General features: G+C 37.3%; 2 protein-coding genes across 2 annotated transcripts; one reads left to right on the top strand and one right to left on the bottom strand.

Moving 5' to 3' along the window:
* Positions 1-2,228: 2,228 nt before the first annotated feature.
* Positions 2,229-10,140, top strand: LOC105042934 (uncharacterized). Its single transcript, XM_073256348.1, has 4 exons — positions 2,229-2,383; positions 2,525-2,601; positions 6,335-6,430; positions 9,840-10,140. The coding sequence occupies exons 1-4, from the start codon at positions 2,380-2,382 to the stop codon at positions 9,903-9,905; spliced, it is 243 nt and encodes an 80-aa protein (XP_073112449.1). The 5' UTR covers positions 2,229-2,379; the 3' UTR covers positions 9,906-10,140.
* Positions 10,141-10,602: 462 nt separating this feature from the next.
* On the bottom strand, positions 10,603-12,483 carry LOC105042933 (probable cysteine protease RD19D). Its single transcript, XM_010920304.4, has 4 exons — positions 11,968-12,483; positions 11,525-11,644; positions 11,143-11,386; positions 10,603-10,977 (listed from the first exon to the last, which is right to left on the bottom strand). Exons 1-4 carry the CDS (start codon positions 12,448-12,450, stop codon positions 10,694-10,696), a joined length of 1,131 nt encoding a protein of 376 aa, XP_010918606.2. The 5' UTR covers positions 12,451-12,483; the 3' UTR covers positions 10,603-10,693.
* Between the last annotated feature and the right edge of the window lie 4,386 nt (positions 12,484-16,869).

Here is a 16,869-nt window from a genome sequence, read left to right as displayed (position 1 = left end):
AATCTCGAGATCAGGCAAGCTAATATTCGCCAATCAGAAGGCCTAGAGGTAAAGTGTCATTTTGGATTGGACTGTTGCTAGGCTGATCTTGATGTTAAATTCACATAAGAAAATCATGGATAGCCATGATTGAAGTTGAGCATATGCAATGCCCATGAGAGGAGTGTGGATGACCCTAATCCACACCTGGTTACAGTTATACTAGATACAAATCGTTGCAAATTATTTGAGAGACCTCCCGTTACGTTTCACAAGTGTTTTTAGCGTGGGATGCGCGTGCCAGAAGCCAACAGATGACCCAACTCATTCATATAGAAAAGAGAAAAGAATGTAGGGTTCCTGGTGATATGCGAAGAAAAGAGAGAGAAAAATAAAATTCATCCTTAAGGGTGTGTTTGTATATCGAATGTATAATTAACCACCTCCTAAATAACTTTAACAATAGTTATTTATCACTTAACCAGCTATTAAGTCATTCATAGTTACGGTGATAACCACTATTAATGTCATTGCATAGAAAGTATGGCGTTTGGTTGAAATTATTAAACACCTTTCTTTGCTTTTATGGACAAAATATTTATATCCAATATGAAAAAAATAATTAAACATCTTTCTCTTGTGTGTGTATATATCAACACACAAGAATATTCTCATCAAAATTTACTGTCTTGGTATCGGAGCTTGAGCCGATACATCTTATTACAATACCGTTATGTGGTTCGATACAGTATGCTGTCTCAATATTGGATCTCCTAATAATATTTTATTTTTTACTATATTGATACGTGATATGATACAGTATGGCAAACATTATCTATCCCCATGTATCACATCCATCTCCATTTTATAGTACAATAAATAGGAAAATTTATTGACCTGTTTAGAAACTTGGATCATCATCACCATAAATATGCGCCATGCCGAGCATGCACCCCTATCGACCTTGATCGTTATTGCCACATAAATATGAGGACGCATTGAATTAGTAGGGAAAATCATAACTTCAAAAATTTCCTTGATTTGGGAAGCACAAATCAAAATAGAATGACATTCAGTGACGGGGTTATAACTACGGACTCCTCAAATGGTCAACACGGTTGCATGTCCTTGTTGAGGTGCCATGCCGAAGTGCAACCTTCACACACCATCCCATCATCATTGCCTGGCCTCATGGCAACAACAGTTGCCTAATGCCATCTAAGTTGTAACCTTCAATAACAATATATCTATGTGTGATATATTAGTTGCAATTTTTAAATGCATGAGTCATGGCAACATATATGCGGAGAAAGAAAGTTGAATAAAATATCACATATCGCAGAACCAATCAAAGGACTAAAAGATCACCATCAAACCTAATATTCCACAGCACCACATGATGACCATCACAAAGTAACAAACACAGCAAGCCATGTAAATCAGCCTTTGATCCATACCAAGGACTCAAAAATATCACGGAACATCCACGTTGACCATCAATAGGGAGCCAATAGCAGAGGTTAGTAGGGGAGGGGGGGATAAAAGCCTAATTGAAGCCTCTTTGGCGGCGGAGAGGAGATCGTGGGAGAAAATATTCGTTGTAAAAGTGGTGGTATCACATCATCGTTGTAATAAATCAATAAAAAATTAGAAATAAATAAAATATATGAGAATAATATAGAGTATTATTTAATAAAAATCGATGTAATACATGACAATCGATAAAATATAAAGATTTTTATTGATTTATTATAAATTTGATATGATGTCACCATTGCAATGAATATTTTATCCAGATCGTGGGGTGTAGTACATCGTGGCCTATCTTATAATCCATCGGTGCTTGTGATTGGAGAAGCAGATCGTTATGTTTGAGGTCAATCAAGCTTGCAATTGATCGGATAAAGAATTATCACATACATGTATTATTCATCTGCATTCTTTTTAAGGGATGATAGGAAGAGCAAAAATATATAGATTTGGCCCTCGATGAACGCAAGAGAGGGGCCACCCAATTCCTGCAGAAATATCCTGAGGGGATCAAATCTCTTGCAGGCAGGAATTGGGCTATTTGGCACGCCTACTTGCAACCAATCCTGGGCTATGTCAAGCCCGACGCTAATCAGGACCGCATCCCTCACCTGAGGCTGAGGGAAGAAAAATTTTCTCCCACGGGATTTGAGCTCGAGGGGTGTTGGGTTGGACCACGCCCAAATTGGCTGCCCAATTAAGGAAGGAACAAATCAAAGCCAAATCCCCCGGATTACTGAGGTAGGCACTTAACTTTTTTTTTTATAAAAAAAACATTTGTTTTAAAGATCGTGAAGAGGGATCCGGATCGGCTCCAGCCTCTGCCTTCGCCTTCGTCGATTTGAGAGAGATTCGCCATTCTACGCGATCATGGAAAGTGCCTCGGATTTCCATGTTCTTCCGCTGCTAATTCTATGATTCTTGATTCGATAACGACTCTGATTTGAATTGTATTTTGTTAATTGGAATTTTTTGTTAGTAATTGATGGATCGTGTTTTTTCTTGAGATTTCAGGTGTGCTTAGCCTGCCTTCTGCCCCTCTTTCTCATCCCAGTCGTCAACGCCTTGCCGTTGCTGGTGGATTTCATCCTCGTAAGATCATCTCCCGATAGAATTTTTTTTTCTTTGGATTATCTTGAAGTTGGGTTCTGATTCCCGGAATGAATATGCTATATTTAGGTTATTTTTCCATGAATAACATCGTGTCAAATTTCCTTGTTTTCCCCTTTGGGATTCTGTGAAAACTTGGTTTTGCTTGGCTATTTTCCTTTGGAACTACTATTCTTCTCTTCCTAGGTCTTTGGTTGGATTTATGCCAATTTCATTCATTTCTGTTTGGTTTTTGGGGCTTGCGAATCATTCCTCCTGGACTATGCGTGTCATTTTACTTTTATTTGTTGACTCTAAATGGTTGCATGTGTATTCTTTTTTATTTTTATTTTTATGTTTTTGGTGGATGTTGTATGGATATTCTCTCAGGTGGTAATACTCATAGAAACTTAGCTTGGAAAACGGAAGCAAGAGCTTACTAGGAAATTTACATAAATAAAAGCCTTTTCAAGGAGGCGACCCTTTTTATGCTGCTTTGAGGAGGCATGCTTCCTTGTGCAACTTGGAGGGGGACAGCTTCTTATAGGACTCTCCTTTCATTATTCATTTATTAGGATTCTTCATGTTAATTTGATCTGCAAATTTGTAAAATCACCAAGGTTGTAAATCATACAGCAACACATTGAACTTGAATATGATCAGTGCAAGGATTAATTGATTCAGATCTCTCTGATCTATTACTTATGTAGCTTTTTTTTTTTTTTTTAAGAAAAGGAGCATTGAGCATTGAGTTGTTATATTTGCTCTCCCACGCTCCCTCCCTCCACCCCCCCCCCTCTTTCTGAACTATTTCCACCCTATTTTGAATTTATTTAGATGCTACTCACCATTATTAAGCTTATGATCATAGTGATGTATTTATACTATTATTATAACAAGGAAACCTTTCTGAGTGTAGTTGGATAAGTCTCCAATTTCGAGAGCTCATCATTATTTTGAATTGTTGGATCATTTACTGAAGATCTAAAATTAAGTGAGTAGGCTATCATCTTCAAGGAAATGAAATCAAACTTGCAAAAGTATGAATAATTATATATTCATTGTCTCATATTTTCAAAGCAAAAGATGTATATGTACGTATTGAAAAAGAAAAACAAATTCATGAGAATTTACTAGAAATTCAGGTATAATTAACTTATGACGAGGAGATTAGTTTATCAATCAAAAGTTTAGAGGTCTGGTTCTTAACAACATTTGGCAAGTAGGCTTAGGCTGGGCCAGGGATTTGCTTAATCTAGGTTCAGCTGTTCAATATCATCTGAATCTGGGTCCAATATTTGCATCCAATCTAACCTGCTTATAGATTGGGTTGGGTTGGGTTAGCAGTTCTAAGACCAATGGGAATAATGTATTTTATCGGGTTGGTCTAGATCCAAATGTGTCTCCATATTCTTGGGTTAGGTTGGGGTTGGATCTGGTATCTTTACGTTATTGGCGGATAAAGAATGTCCTGAACACCAATCAAATTCTTAGTTCTTGTATGGCAACGTAAATGAAATTCCATGTTTGCATTATAACTAACTTTCCTAGAAAAATCCACAAGAGCTTGTTGTATTATAGCTATCTTTGTTTCACAGTGGTGATTGAGGAAACGTTAGGTGTATTTGAATGGAAATTTATATCAATATATATTTTACTGTTATACCAAAATTCCAGACTGCCATCAATTTGATCATCTCCATGGCCTCATCTGGCTGTAACTGTTTTTATGTTAAGTAAATATACCCCCAAAAAATTCTTACTCTTACTCTTAAAAGAAAACATAATAATGCACCTTGAAAAACTAGGAATATTTTTATCAAATTACTTAATAACAAAGAAATTAGTTAGATCTTAGGATCATAACAATTGATATGACCTTATGTTTATTGTACATGGTGAGGATGTCATTAGATAATCACATGTGCTATGACGTGTATATATAGGTTTGGTTGGGTATGGACATGTCAAGTTGGGCTCCTTAGCTACATCACCCATTCCATATGTTATTTGGGATAGGTTTGAATTGGGAATTAGACTTGAATGAAGAAATGGAAGACCCAAGCCCAATCTTAAAGTTTGATTATCCAATTGTATAAAATAGTAAATGGATAACAACCATCCATCTTCCCCTCAAGATGAAGCGAACACCAATTGCTCTAATGTTTCATTTCCATAGTTCTAGTTGTTTGTTGTTGTTGGATTGTTTTATAACCTAAGTTCAGCCTCAAAGTTCATATACTTTCAGAACCAGCTTGCATATAGACTGTTTGGGCCCATCCCGACCTAAGTTAAAAGGAAATCCATTGAGCCTAACAAGAAAGGAGCAATTAGAGAAAGGACCATCAAGCAATGGAAGCTAACCTTATAACCCAAACCCTCCCCTCTTGTTGGTTGTGGTTAGCACTTACAACTTTTATATGTGGATCAGCCAAAATTCCTGGAGTACGCATTGCAGAATGATCTTAAGAATTGAACAATAAAGCTTGGCTGTCTATGCTCCTTGACAGCAAACCAATTAAGAGACATTGTACACATGTGCCATCCTTCTGAGCCTCATCAGTAACTTGACAATGCTTTGGCCAAGGATCTCACTCAATTTGAGGTTCATGGCACATGTGGTGTCTAGCACTAGTTTTTGGTCCGAAAATCGCTGTCTGGTAGTACCAACTAGTTCAGTGGATCCTTGATTATTAATCAAGAGAATATGCTTTGAAGAATTCTTGTTCCCTTACTTGGGGTGATCATTAATTGGAACAGAGAGGATTGGGGTTGGAGGAAAAATATTATTTAGTTACTGGTCACTACCATAAAATTTTGAGCCCAGGCATAAAGGGTGTCCCACGTCTTCCTTTTCTTTTAATATAAATGTTATTTTCAAGGAAACAAAAAGTGAGAAATGAGGCATCTATCCTCTGTGCATCCCCACCATTCTTCCCACATGTTGTTTAGTTGTTACAGCTAATATCCTTCAACTGCTATTTGTGAATTTTTTGCTTGCTTATAAGTGGACCTCGGATTCTTTTTTCTTGGCAGTCCAGACTCCTAGCGTAGTCAGCTATTCCGATGATCATCGTTAGTATTTAGAAGTCAAAAATTGTATCAGGTAAAAAGGTTTTAAATTTATTGAAGTTGTGCTTGATGTTCTTTGATATAGTGGAAGTGATGTTTCCTCCTGTAATTTTTAACCATTTTTCCTCAATGTGTATAACCTTATAATTGATTATTTTGTGATGTCTTTTAGTATGTAAGTTTGGGATGGCATTGATTTGTACAATGGAACTAATAAAATCCTTCTATAATGTTTTAATGGTTTCTCTTTTAATGAAACAAAAAATTGTTAAGACATCTATTTTATTTTTTGAAACCTTTCTAACTAAGAAGTTTTGTCTTCTTGCCTCATGCTTTTTGATGCTGAGATTTTATCATGCTAATTAACATGGATTAGGAAATTGGGCCTCTACTTAGGCATAAGATGATGTATAGCATGTATTTGTGGACCTATAATGCGCCTATAAATTGGATTGTTTCTAATAAATATGAATATGCATAAATGACCAATTAAATTACAAAACGTTACCTAATGGAAAATAGCTAAAAACTTTTTTTTTTTACTGTGAAATTACCTAGTATCTTCTAATGAATATAGTGTTTGTGCACGATTATTTTCTCTTGTTACATTATTCTAACTTGCTAAGTCTATTTGCTGGCACTCGGCCTTTATATACTATTGCAGGGTAAGGTCTATAGACTTTTTGGCTGGGAGTACAGGAAACCTGAAAGGGTTCCTCCTGCTTGTCCTTACAAGCCTGTGAACAAGAAGGATACTCAAGTAAGTTCTGTACTTGTGCATCTTGTTTGGTAAGAAATGCATGCGCAACTCTATTTTGGTCCCTAGGTTCCTCAGGTTTTATCAATTTGATCAGAGAAGAATGTTATAGTTTGTCTTTTTGGAATAATAAAGCACTAGACACTGTGTTTATTGATTAACCATGACAAGTACAAACTTTGCAAATTGGAATTCTAATTGAGACTTTCATAATGTAGTTGAAAATTAATTTATGAAAAAAAAATTGCCTAACGTTAATATCAGGAAATTTTTGTAAAACACTTTGAACAGGTTTCGGTCCATGTTAGTGTGGTGCCTGTATTACATGGACATTCATGTGATGCTCCAAGAATGTGTGTTGGATATATATCCATATCAGATAAGCATAAGATATTTTGCATAATTACCTTTTTCTTTTTCAGCTTTCATGGATAGGTGGATGATACTTGACTCTTCCAACAATGAGTTCAACCCACCATAGTAATGTTGAGTGACCATCTTTTTCCTTTTTAAAGGATGATCAAGGATATAGTCACTGAAGTAACTTCGCTAGGTATCCTTTTTCTTATACCTGTGAGCAAATTAGGAGGTTTGAGAAACAGTGAAAGACCTTAACAAGTAATATCTTCTAATATTTTCTTCTATACAAAACTAAAAAACAAATATATAATTTAGTATTTTTTACTGCATGTCCCTGTATTTTTTTCCTTTTTACCAAGTCAAAAACTTGGGCACGTGTCCAAGTCCAGTTTTCATATCCATCTCCATACAACACTGGTGATGGCACTTAAAGGCAGTGCCATTCTGCACTAATTTTAATTTTAGTTTTTGACTGCACCATGCCAAACTTTGGAATTATTGTATATGAGGATGCCCCGAAGTTGGGAATTGAGACTTCCATTTTTTACCCTCTTTTTATGCTAAAGACTGGATTAGCTAGTCTGTAGAGGTGGCGCTGCAACCAGGACCTAGAAGTTTGATCTAAGTAGAGAATGAATGCGGAGACAAATTTGACTTTACAATTAAGAGAATGTAATTCTCATTGAGCAAAAACTTTGCTTGCTGCCAAGTTGAAGTAGAATAATTGGGTTAAATATTTTTCTATTATTTGAAAATCCAAGTAGTATTACTGGTTTCAAAGGATGATGTGGATAAAGATAGTCTAGATTTTAATATAATTTCTATTACATTTAAAAATGAATTTAGGTGTTGCTTATCACAGAACAGAGCAGTGCAACTTTTACCAGAAAATTTTGTCTGGTGTGTATTGATATAAATTATTAGACAGAAATTTGGCTGTATAATGAAACCGACAGTCCATGGACATGATGAACATAGTACCAAATGAGGGCCCTATGACATAGGTGTAGCTAGCAGAAACCCTTTTTTTAAGAGATTATATCAGGTCATGCCATATAGAAGGATTTTTCAAAAATTCTGGCAATAGAAAATTTCCAGAGAAAGAGGTGGCTATGTATCTCTCAGACCTACAGTATAAATATCAGCTTTTATTCATACTGCTATACTGAACCTAACTGTATTTAAATGGAAAAACAATATGCTCAAAATTGTAAATTCTTAATCCTTAAAAACAAAAAAAATTGTTGAAATTAGTTCGAAAAGAAGGTACCAGTAATAAAGTTTGACCACATTTGCAATCTCAGAGGATCTTGCACTGAGGCATTGTAAGTTCTCATAGGAGTAAAAAGGTTTTGCCAACTTGGCGAACATAGTTATTCAGAAATTTGTCTGTAATGAACATGTTCACATAAGAAAACAATGTTTGCAGAATGGATTTAAGAGCATGTCATTTGCCTTTGTTTTCAGTCTCAATTATTTAGTTCTGCTAAGAGATTCTAGCATAATTTTCAGGTCTAGATATTGGATGTGATGTAGAGCCAATTTGCAAATCTGACCTTAAAAGTTTTTGATATCTGAAGTCAACAGATCTCCCAAATCTGGAAATAAATTTCAGTTTTACTGTTCATTTCAGTCATGATCCATATGAGGCAAAACCCTTTTCTTAAGAACAATCAGTTTATGAAGAAGAGACTAGGAAAATGGGATAGACACTCATTTTTGCATAAATTTGGCACCTCCCCTCCCCTTTTTACCGAGTATTTTGAGTGGTTCCTCCATACTTTTTACTTGAGCAATACTTCTGTCTCAGACATGAGAATGAATAACCTCTTAGTAGCCTTGTCTGATGAAAGTTCTGCCAAAAGCACCCACACTTGCATTTACGTCTGCTTCCCATCTGCGTCTCCAGCATTCACTCTGGGCTTGTCCTCTAGCAGATTTGAGAAGGTCTCTTTTTCTGGGGTATGTGTCTCTAGAGTTCACTATTTGTGCACTCCTCTCTTGCCCTCTCGTGTTTTCTTCTCCTAAAACCTAGCCAAAAGTTTTTCTATGCGTGTCTTTTTTTTTTTTTTTTTAATTGTGCTTTTGTGGGAAGAGGGGCAAGAATTGGAAATGAAAGAGAAAGAAAAGATGTCATTACTCTGTGGCCAAGGAAGGACACTTGATAAATGGCTGTGGTTTCATGAATTAAGTGGAAAAAAATTGATGGATGACTACAATCCTGTAGATAGACACAGTTTATTGATGCACCAATATCTGTGTATTTAGTTCACCACATTTTCCTACAGAACACATTGCTTGAGCTAGCGTCTCTTGTTTTCCTTTAACAGTATTCTGCTGTTTAAATTTACAAGATTTTGGTACCGGATGAAAGATGCTTGCTGCAACAAACCACAAATGTTAAAGCATGTATGTAATTATCTAAGCATTGATATTCAGTATACATGAATCATCTTATCTGAGAGGATTTAAGCCTTAACTTTTTTAAGTGGTGAAGTTATAGTTTTCAATACTAGTGGATCATTGTTTCACATGGGATTATACTCTTTCATTAGAAATATATTCTGAACAAGGAAACTCTCAAGCTCATAAATGTGCTGGGTGTTGTAGACATTCGTTGTCTCGTAAAGTTAATTTAAGAGTATTAGATAATGAGGGCTTGTACTCCCATCAACTGTCATCGTTGCAAACATGTTTTGGTTAAGACCAATTGCTGTTTAAGTGCAAGAAAAAATAATTAGCAATCACATCTTCTACAATCTACATACACTTATGTTTAGCTTGAAGATTTGGCTGATTATCTGGTATAATATCCCAAACCCTCTCTGTCAGCAAAATGCTTAATTATTCTGGATTCTGATACTACCTTCAGAACGCATGCATAAAACTAATTTATATTGAGATACTCGAGATTCTAAAGATTATCCAACACCCCCGCCAGAAAAAGAAGAACAAACAGTCAGCCCAAAAAAGAATGCTGTTTTTTATTTCATGGAGAACTCCTGTGATTGCCTGAAAAATGCTTACACTGTTTTTTGTGTATTTTTTGCAGGGTGGCAACGAAACCCTCACACAACCAGAGTCTCAGAAAGTCGCTGTAGATGATAAGCAAGACTGACGCTCCGCCATTCTATTTGCTGCAAAGTTTGTGGGGTCCATGTGTAGCACTTCCTTTGCTTGCAGATGGATCACGATATCCAAACTTCTGGAAAATAAAACATAAGTATTGTAAGACCAACAAGCATCATTTCTTTTGCAAATTGTTTGCTGCCCTTTTTTCAACATAGTACGTTCCCCCATTCAAACAATCAAACAGTGATGGATTGCATTTGTATGGATGCCTCTGTTCTCCATTTTGTCTGCTGCTTTTCAGTTGTTGGGTAGAATGGATTACAGAGAGTTGATTGTTATTTCTCAGCCATGAAGTGGACGCAGCAGGAGATGGTATAGACAAATACTAGGAGGACACGTGTGGTCATGTTTTTAGCCCCACGTAATGGATAAATCCTAAAGACTTATATAATATCAAGGAATACAAATAATATCTGCTCACTCTTTTTTTTAATGAGATTTCGAATTATTACAAATACTAACATGATTGTTGCAATTGTCAAATCTTATACAAGACAAGACTCCATCTTCCTTTTTGATTTCCATGCAGATTAGTTTCATGGTCACAATTGCCCTTTCTGATTTGCCTTCCCCCGTGTGAGAAGATTCCGAGCTGGTTGGCACTCCTCTGGGCATTAAGGCTTGGTAGGAGGCAGAAAGGTTTATTGATGCATGTGTATGTTAGATTTTGTAACAACAAAATATCAAATACATAGTGAACTTTATTTGCTATAGCGTACTTTTACAGTGCCATCTAAGTTTGCGCCTCTAAAATTGACACACAGAGACACACTTTTAACCAGTTTCTGTGGCCAATGTTGCTGCCACCGCAGAGACCATGCTATCGATTCCGCAAATGTTATGGTCTCTGCAAAGTCGATAATATCCATTTTCTCCCCACCGCTTGCCCCATGAGTTCTTTATGATCCAGTATGGCCGGTACCCAAGCCTCAGAATGGAGAATCCTCTTGCTCCATATCCAACCAGCAGCACCCCATGGTTTATCCACCGCCTGAAGCAGATCAATGGGCATGAGATACCTCGAACATATGTCTGCATGAAAGCTGCATTCAATCCTACTGCAATCCAAAAAAAAAAAAAATCACAAACGATCAGTATAAAATCAGCCTAAGAAATAAGCTTACAACTTAAAAATGAGTACATGCTCTGCTCTGGAAGTGCTCTGGAAAGACACATGATTGCAATAGCTGGAAGTCTTATTAAGATATCTGCAGGGGTTTTACCTGCAAGCGGACCATGATGGACTAGATTGGCCATGATCTGGTCTTCGTCAAGAGGTTTGTTGGTGAAATTTGTGATCCGAACAGCAACTAAACTTTTGTTGAACCGGCATTCACCTTGTTTTCCCATGTAAGGATAAGACTTCTCCTCTTCTAAGCCACCTGCTTGCATTAAGTACTTGTAGGAATTTGTCATTAGCCCACCACTACACCCATTATTGCATGCATCCTTCTCCACTGCATCACACTTCATATTTACAGACAACAACAATTACTAAAACTACTAAAATGTATCAGAGGTTAAAAAGAAAGGAGAGAAGAAGCAGAAGTTTAGAGGTGTATTCCTCCTCTATATTAAAGGAAGATTTAGCAGTAGATGTACAACCGTGTGATCGCAGTCTACGAGCTGCTGTTCGCTAAGGCTGAGAAGCTTCCCTGTTGCAATAAAGTTTGCTCCTTCAACAGCTCCAGTTGTGCTGAATGCCCAACAAGATCCGCAGCTTCCCTGCAATTAAAATACCAAGCCATTGGCCCGTTTCACCAAAGTAATTGTACCACAACTTCATACTTGATGTAACTGCACTAGCACTACCTACCTATTTTTTTTTTTTTTCCAATTTCTATCTTTCTAATCTATCTATAACTATATAATTAATGATACAAGTTTAGAAACTGGTATAGTTAACAACCTTTTGACTCTCGACGCTCGTGGTGTTGTAGTGTGTTATACAGTACAGACACCGGTGTCGATTTAGACCAGCCAATGTCTGCAACCGAAATCCCGGATTCACGTAGATTAAAATCTAGAGAGAGATCGTTCGTCCTCACCTGCATCTTAACGTTCGTGACGGCCCCCTTCTTCCTCCAATCAAAGCTTGATGGCAACCCGTCCACCTCCATCCTCGGCGCAGTCGGAGACTCCGCGGAGGCGCCGCCCTTATCATCCTTCGCCGCTATTCCCATGAACGCACGCTCGAACTCCTCCTCGGTGAGGTCGGAGAAGGGCGTGATCCCGTGCACCGCCGTGGGGTCCAGCGCCTGGTGCTCCGCCGCCCTCGCCAGGTTCCGCGCGAACACCCCCAGCCGGTGACCGTACTCCTCCCGGCTCCCGTACTCCTTCCCGTATCTCCTCATGAACGCCCGGAATCGCCGCTCGGTGGCTCCCACCCGGCGGTGATCGGCGAGGTCCGTCACCGGCCGGATCTTGGGATCCTCGATGGGGTCCGATGCGCCTGGGGAGAAGGACAGCAAGTAGAGAACGGCGGCGAGCACCGCGGAGAAGGATGGGGGGTTTCCTCTTCTCTTGGCCATTCTAAGATGGTCGGCGAATGGGTTTCGCGCTCTACTCTGGTCTATAATGGGATCGATTGTAAAGTTTGAGTTTGGGCAGTATTTTTAGTCATATTACAGGTCTACCATGGAGAGTGAGCTGTTAAATTTTGTCTATCTGAAAGGTAGTGGAGTAATTTAGGGTGGTGGCTGGGCAGCGGTGGCTGCATGCAAGGGTTTTTTAAGGTCCACGTGGATTGTTTGGACATCCGCGTGGCATCACGGGAGCACTTTGCGTGAGGATGAGGGTAGGGCTTTCAGGGCCAGTCTGTGATTGTGTTGGGTTGTACTTGGGCCATATCATGGGTCTACAACTCGAATTATTACCCAACCTTAGTGGGCCGTTTGGTCTTTTCCATTAGCCATCGTACCAAATTTTAATACAAAATTTAAAAAATATTTAGTTAAAAAAAATTGAACTCTAAAATAAAAATAAAAATAAATGATTCCTGTTCCAACCATTTGGTTGGTGGAAATTTTATTCTGAATCTGATTCCAGAGGAGAAGAGAATCTTAATCCTCCGAAATCTAATCCCTTTTTTTTCCTAGTATTTAAACACTATTCTTATTTCGATTCCGATTTTAATAATAAACCAAATATATCAAGGGATATGATCATTCTAATTTTTATTTTAATCAATTTCAATTTTGATTTCAATCGTGAACTAAACAATCCCGTTCATCTCTTGTCAAGTTCTAGCCTGACTTTTTAGATTTACAAGTTGGGTTGGGGCTATATTTTTAACCACTAAAATTATTATAGATGGAGTTAGGCCTATATCTATGATTATCTAGGATTGGTAGGTCTTTTTTTTCCTTCCTATATGATTGTGGTTAATCCACTCCAAAATCAATCCTTAATACTTATGGATATAGCCCTAGTCCAATATGCAAGCCTATTACCTAGTTAATTTTACTAACTCAATCCATAAATCAAATAAGATTTTTTTGCTTATTTATCCGAATAGGCCTTCATATTTAAGCTTACATGTGGGATTATTTAGGTGGGATTGTGTTTCAACCATGCATCACGTAGTCCAAACTAGATGACCCAATGGATATAAAAAATTTACCATGAATTTGTCTCCCAATATGACTTAGGTGGCTAATGGTTGGATCCAGATCCACAGTCATGATCCTCAACAGAATTAGGTCAAAATCATGTCATGCTTGATCCAGCTTGGTCCATGTGGGATCAACAAAAATGACTTCTCGAAAGGATTTGAAGTCATAACAGCTGGGGCTGGGCTTAGAATCGGTGAAATTACCAGGAAATAGAGACGCTTTAAGAGGGTAGTCTTGGTCGTACGATTACTGTGTCACATAGCAATTGTTGGTAAGGTTTCACCAAAACTTTGCAGTAAGTCCAATATTCATAAAGTTCCACGAGATCCATAAAAGCTTGCAAGCATATTTTGTATTATAAATTATTTATAATAATATTAAATTTTATCCGATGATTAATAGTGATAAGCAGTTTAAATATTTTTTAGAAAAAAAAGAGCTTAAGATGAAGCTTAGACTAACAAGTTATGCACCTCCTAAAATTTTGACCTTTAGAACAAACGATTGTAAACGACAATGCTATCAACATCATCTTTTTAATTTTATTGGACCGAAGTAGATCATATCAATACTGAATCGGATGGTATAAAACATATCATACCATGGATCAGTATTAGTATATGATTTGGCAGTATTATAATGATATTCGGTATGTCAAATGTACCTCCATATCAAATATATAACAAAATGGCATCGATGTAGAACCCGTGACGGCGTACCCTGATTGGAACTTCAAAGAAGAGCAGGCTATTTTTTGGTCGTGTGGGGCCATCTCTACCAGATCCAAGCACAAATGTCAGACGCGTTGGCGACCAGAATCTCGACTAGATCTGCATGGGGAAAAAGAAGGGTTGCGTCCAAGTTCAGTCAACTAAGATTAAAATGGATGTGGAGAGGTATTTGAATCCCAGCCACGCACAGTATGGAATGGTCTGTCTCCAAGACGGCAACCAACGCAAAGAAGAAGAGTTTGAGGGGCTTAGAAGTCGGTGGATCCCGTGACGTTAGGTTCGTTTCACTATCGTTTAATTGGATGATTCGGAGTGTAGCTTAGGTTCAACGGAAACCAAAGGCCACTCTCACAACTCCATACTACCAGGAGAACCTTGGTGCCTTCCAATCTCAGAAACATCAATAGAAACGGGTTGTTTGATGCCATTTGAGTGGGGATGCAGCCAATTTGGAAGTTGAACGCTTGCAAGAAATATTTTTGACAAATTGGTCGGAGAAAACGTAAGCATTTTTTGGAGTGTTAGTAGACGAATTCTTTTAGAAAATATTCTTAAAGAAGCAAAAAAAAAGAAAAAAAAAAAAAAAGCAATCACCGAAAAGCGCCATGCGACGAGGACCATGGAGTTCCATGAGTTAGTAATTGTTGGCATTTGATTAAATAGTCTTTTATCCTATTAAGAGTCTTTTTGGATATTCTTATAAAATTAGACTGAAAATTTTATAAGAATCAGGGCTATTAGCCCTTCTATAAAATTGGACCGCACGAAGAAAAAACTAATAGAATTTGGATAAAGTAGAGTTTTTTTTTTTTTTTTTTTTGTGCATGTTAATAGGGTTGCGAGGATAACACATGACAAACGAAAGGAGTACCCCCAGTATCTGCGTTGATGAAGAAAGTCAACACATATGGAAATCTTTTCATCAAAATTCTTTTGGCCTATTCAGTGCTTGCAAAATTGGCCAATCAATCAGCTACATTATTAGCTTTTCGAAGAATATGAGGGGGTATTTGGTTCGTAACCAGAATAAAAAAGGGAATGAGAATGGTTTGGAATCGGAATCGAAATGATCAAATCTTTCGAAACATTTGGTTCGTAACCAGAATCGAAATCGAAATCGAAATTGGAATGAAAAATTGGATCCATAGAAGAGAGTAGGGATTGAGTTCTATATAAATTGACTTATTCTCATTTAATCTCGGAATCGGAATGGGACTCCTCCCAACCAAATGGTTAGAATGAAAGCCACTAATTCTGATTCCAGATCTCCATTCCTCCTAACTAAATATCCTCAGAATGTAAGCAAAACCAATCATGATAGAATAGAGTAGTCTGACATTCTTTGTTACCGGATATTGTGGAGAATCCTTGCCATTAATCCAAGTCACTACTGTCTTCGAATCTCCCTCCAAAATAATTTTATAATTTTGAAACATAGAAACTGTTGTTTTAAACCCATACCACACAGCCATGGCTTTAGCAATTGGAACAGAGTTTATATTGATCGAAATAGATGCATCAAATAAAACTTGTCCCATATGATTCCTGATGACAAATCCCACCCGATAGAATCAGTCCGAATTGAACCATCAAAGTTTACTTTGATATAATCTGGTTGTGGGGGCTTCCAAGAGATGATTGTTTGAAAAGGAGAAAAAGAAAAATCTCGCAATAAGTGGCAGCCCCAGATGCCAAATCCTTCGAGTTTGAAACCACCTAAGTATCTTTTATATTCTGAATATATGGCTATAAGCTCTATTTAGAATCTCATTTAATGTTTTTGAAAAATTTCATCGTTCCTTCCTTTCTATATCTACCATTTTTAATGAAATAATCATAGACACCAAGTAGCCCAGTGCCTGGTTGTATGACTTGATCTTTGATAATACTTAGTTCTGCCAAACTAATAAAACTTTCTAACGTTAAAAGAATAAGTGTTCTAAGGTTTCGGAGGATGGTATTTTTTGTCCCACATCGATTATAAATCAAAAGATAGTATGATTTATATGAATTGAAATCTTTTCTCTCATATGAGACGTCTTTTAAAAGATAAAATCATGAGACTCCAAATGATCAAAACTTACTGAAGCTAACTGGGATTAATCCTCCAAGGATCCCACTAACCCTCTAAGAATCCTATCGAGCTTATTGAAATTCGAAACGGTCAGAACCAAAGTGAATAATACCTCACACATATAGAAGCGAAGACCAATCCAGCCATTAGAGTCATCTGTAAATATGTTCATGACATTGTAGAAATTCTACTATAAAAAATGATGAACTCTTACATGTACCCTGATTTTTCAAACTCTGGCCACCAAATTGTTATAGAGATAATATATTTGTTTCATTTTCTGATGATCAACCTCCCCAACATTAATCTTGGCCTGATAGCCAAGATCCCAACAAAGAATATCATCATTCAAACCGCATGCAATCGGAGTGATTATGATTTGAGTAGAACTCGAAGGAAAATGTTGCTTTACCAAGGAACATTTCCAACCTCATTCATCCTTTATAAAATAACAGTAGGATGGGCTGCAATTAAATATAGGCATTCTAGACATTAGCTCACATAAAAACCAACCATCCTTCTCACAATGAA

The sequence above is a fragment of the Elaeis guineensis genome, chromosome 4, assembly GCF_000442705.2.
Source record: "Elaeis guineensis isolate ETL-2024a chromosome 4, EG11, whole genome shotgun sequence".
NCBI classification, from domain to species: domain Eukaryota; kingdom Viridiplantae; phylum Streptophyta; class Magnoliopsida; order Arecales; family Arecaceae; genus Elaeis; species Elaeis guineensis.
This window is presented reverse-complemented; position numbering and strand designations above follow the sequence as displayed.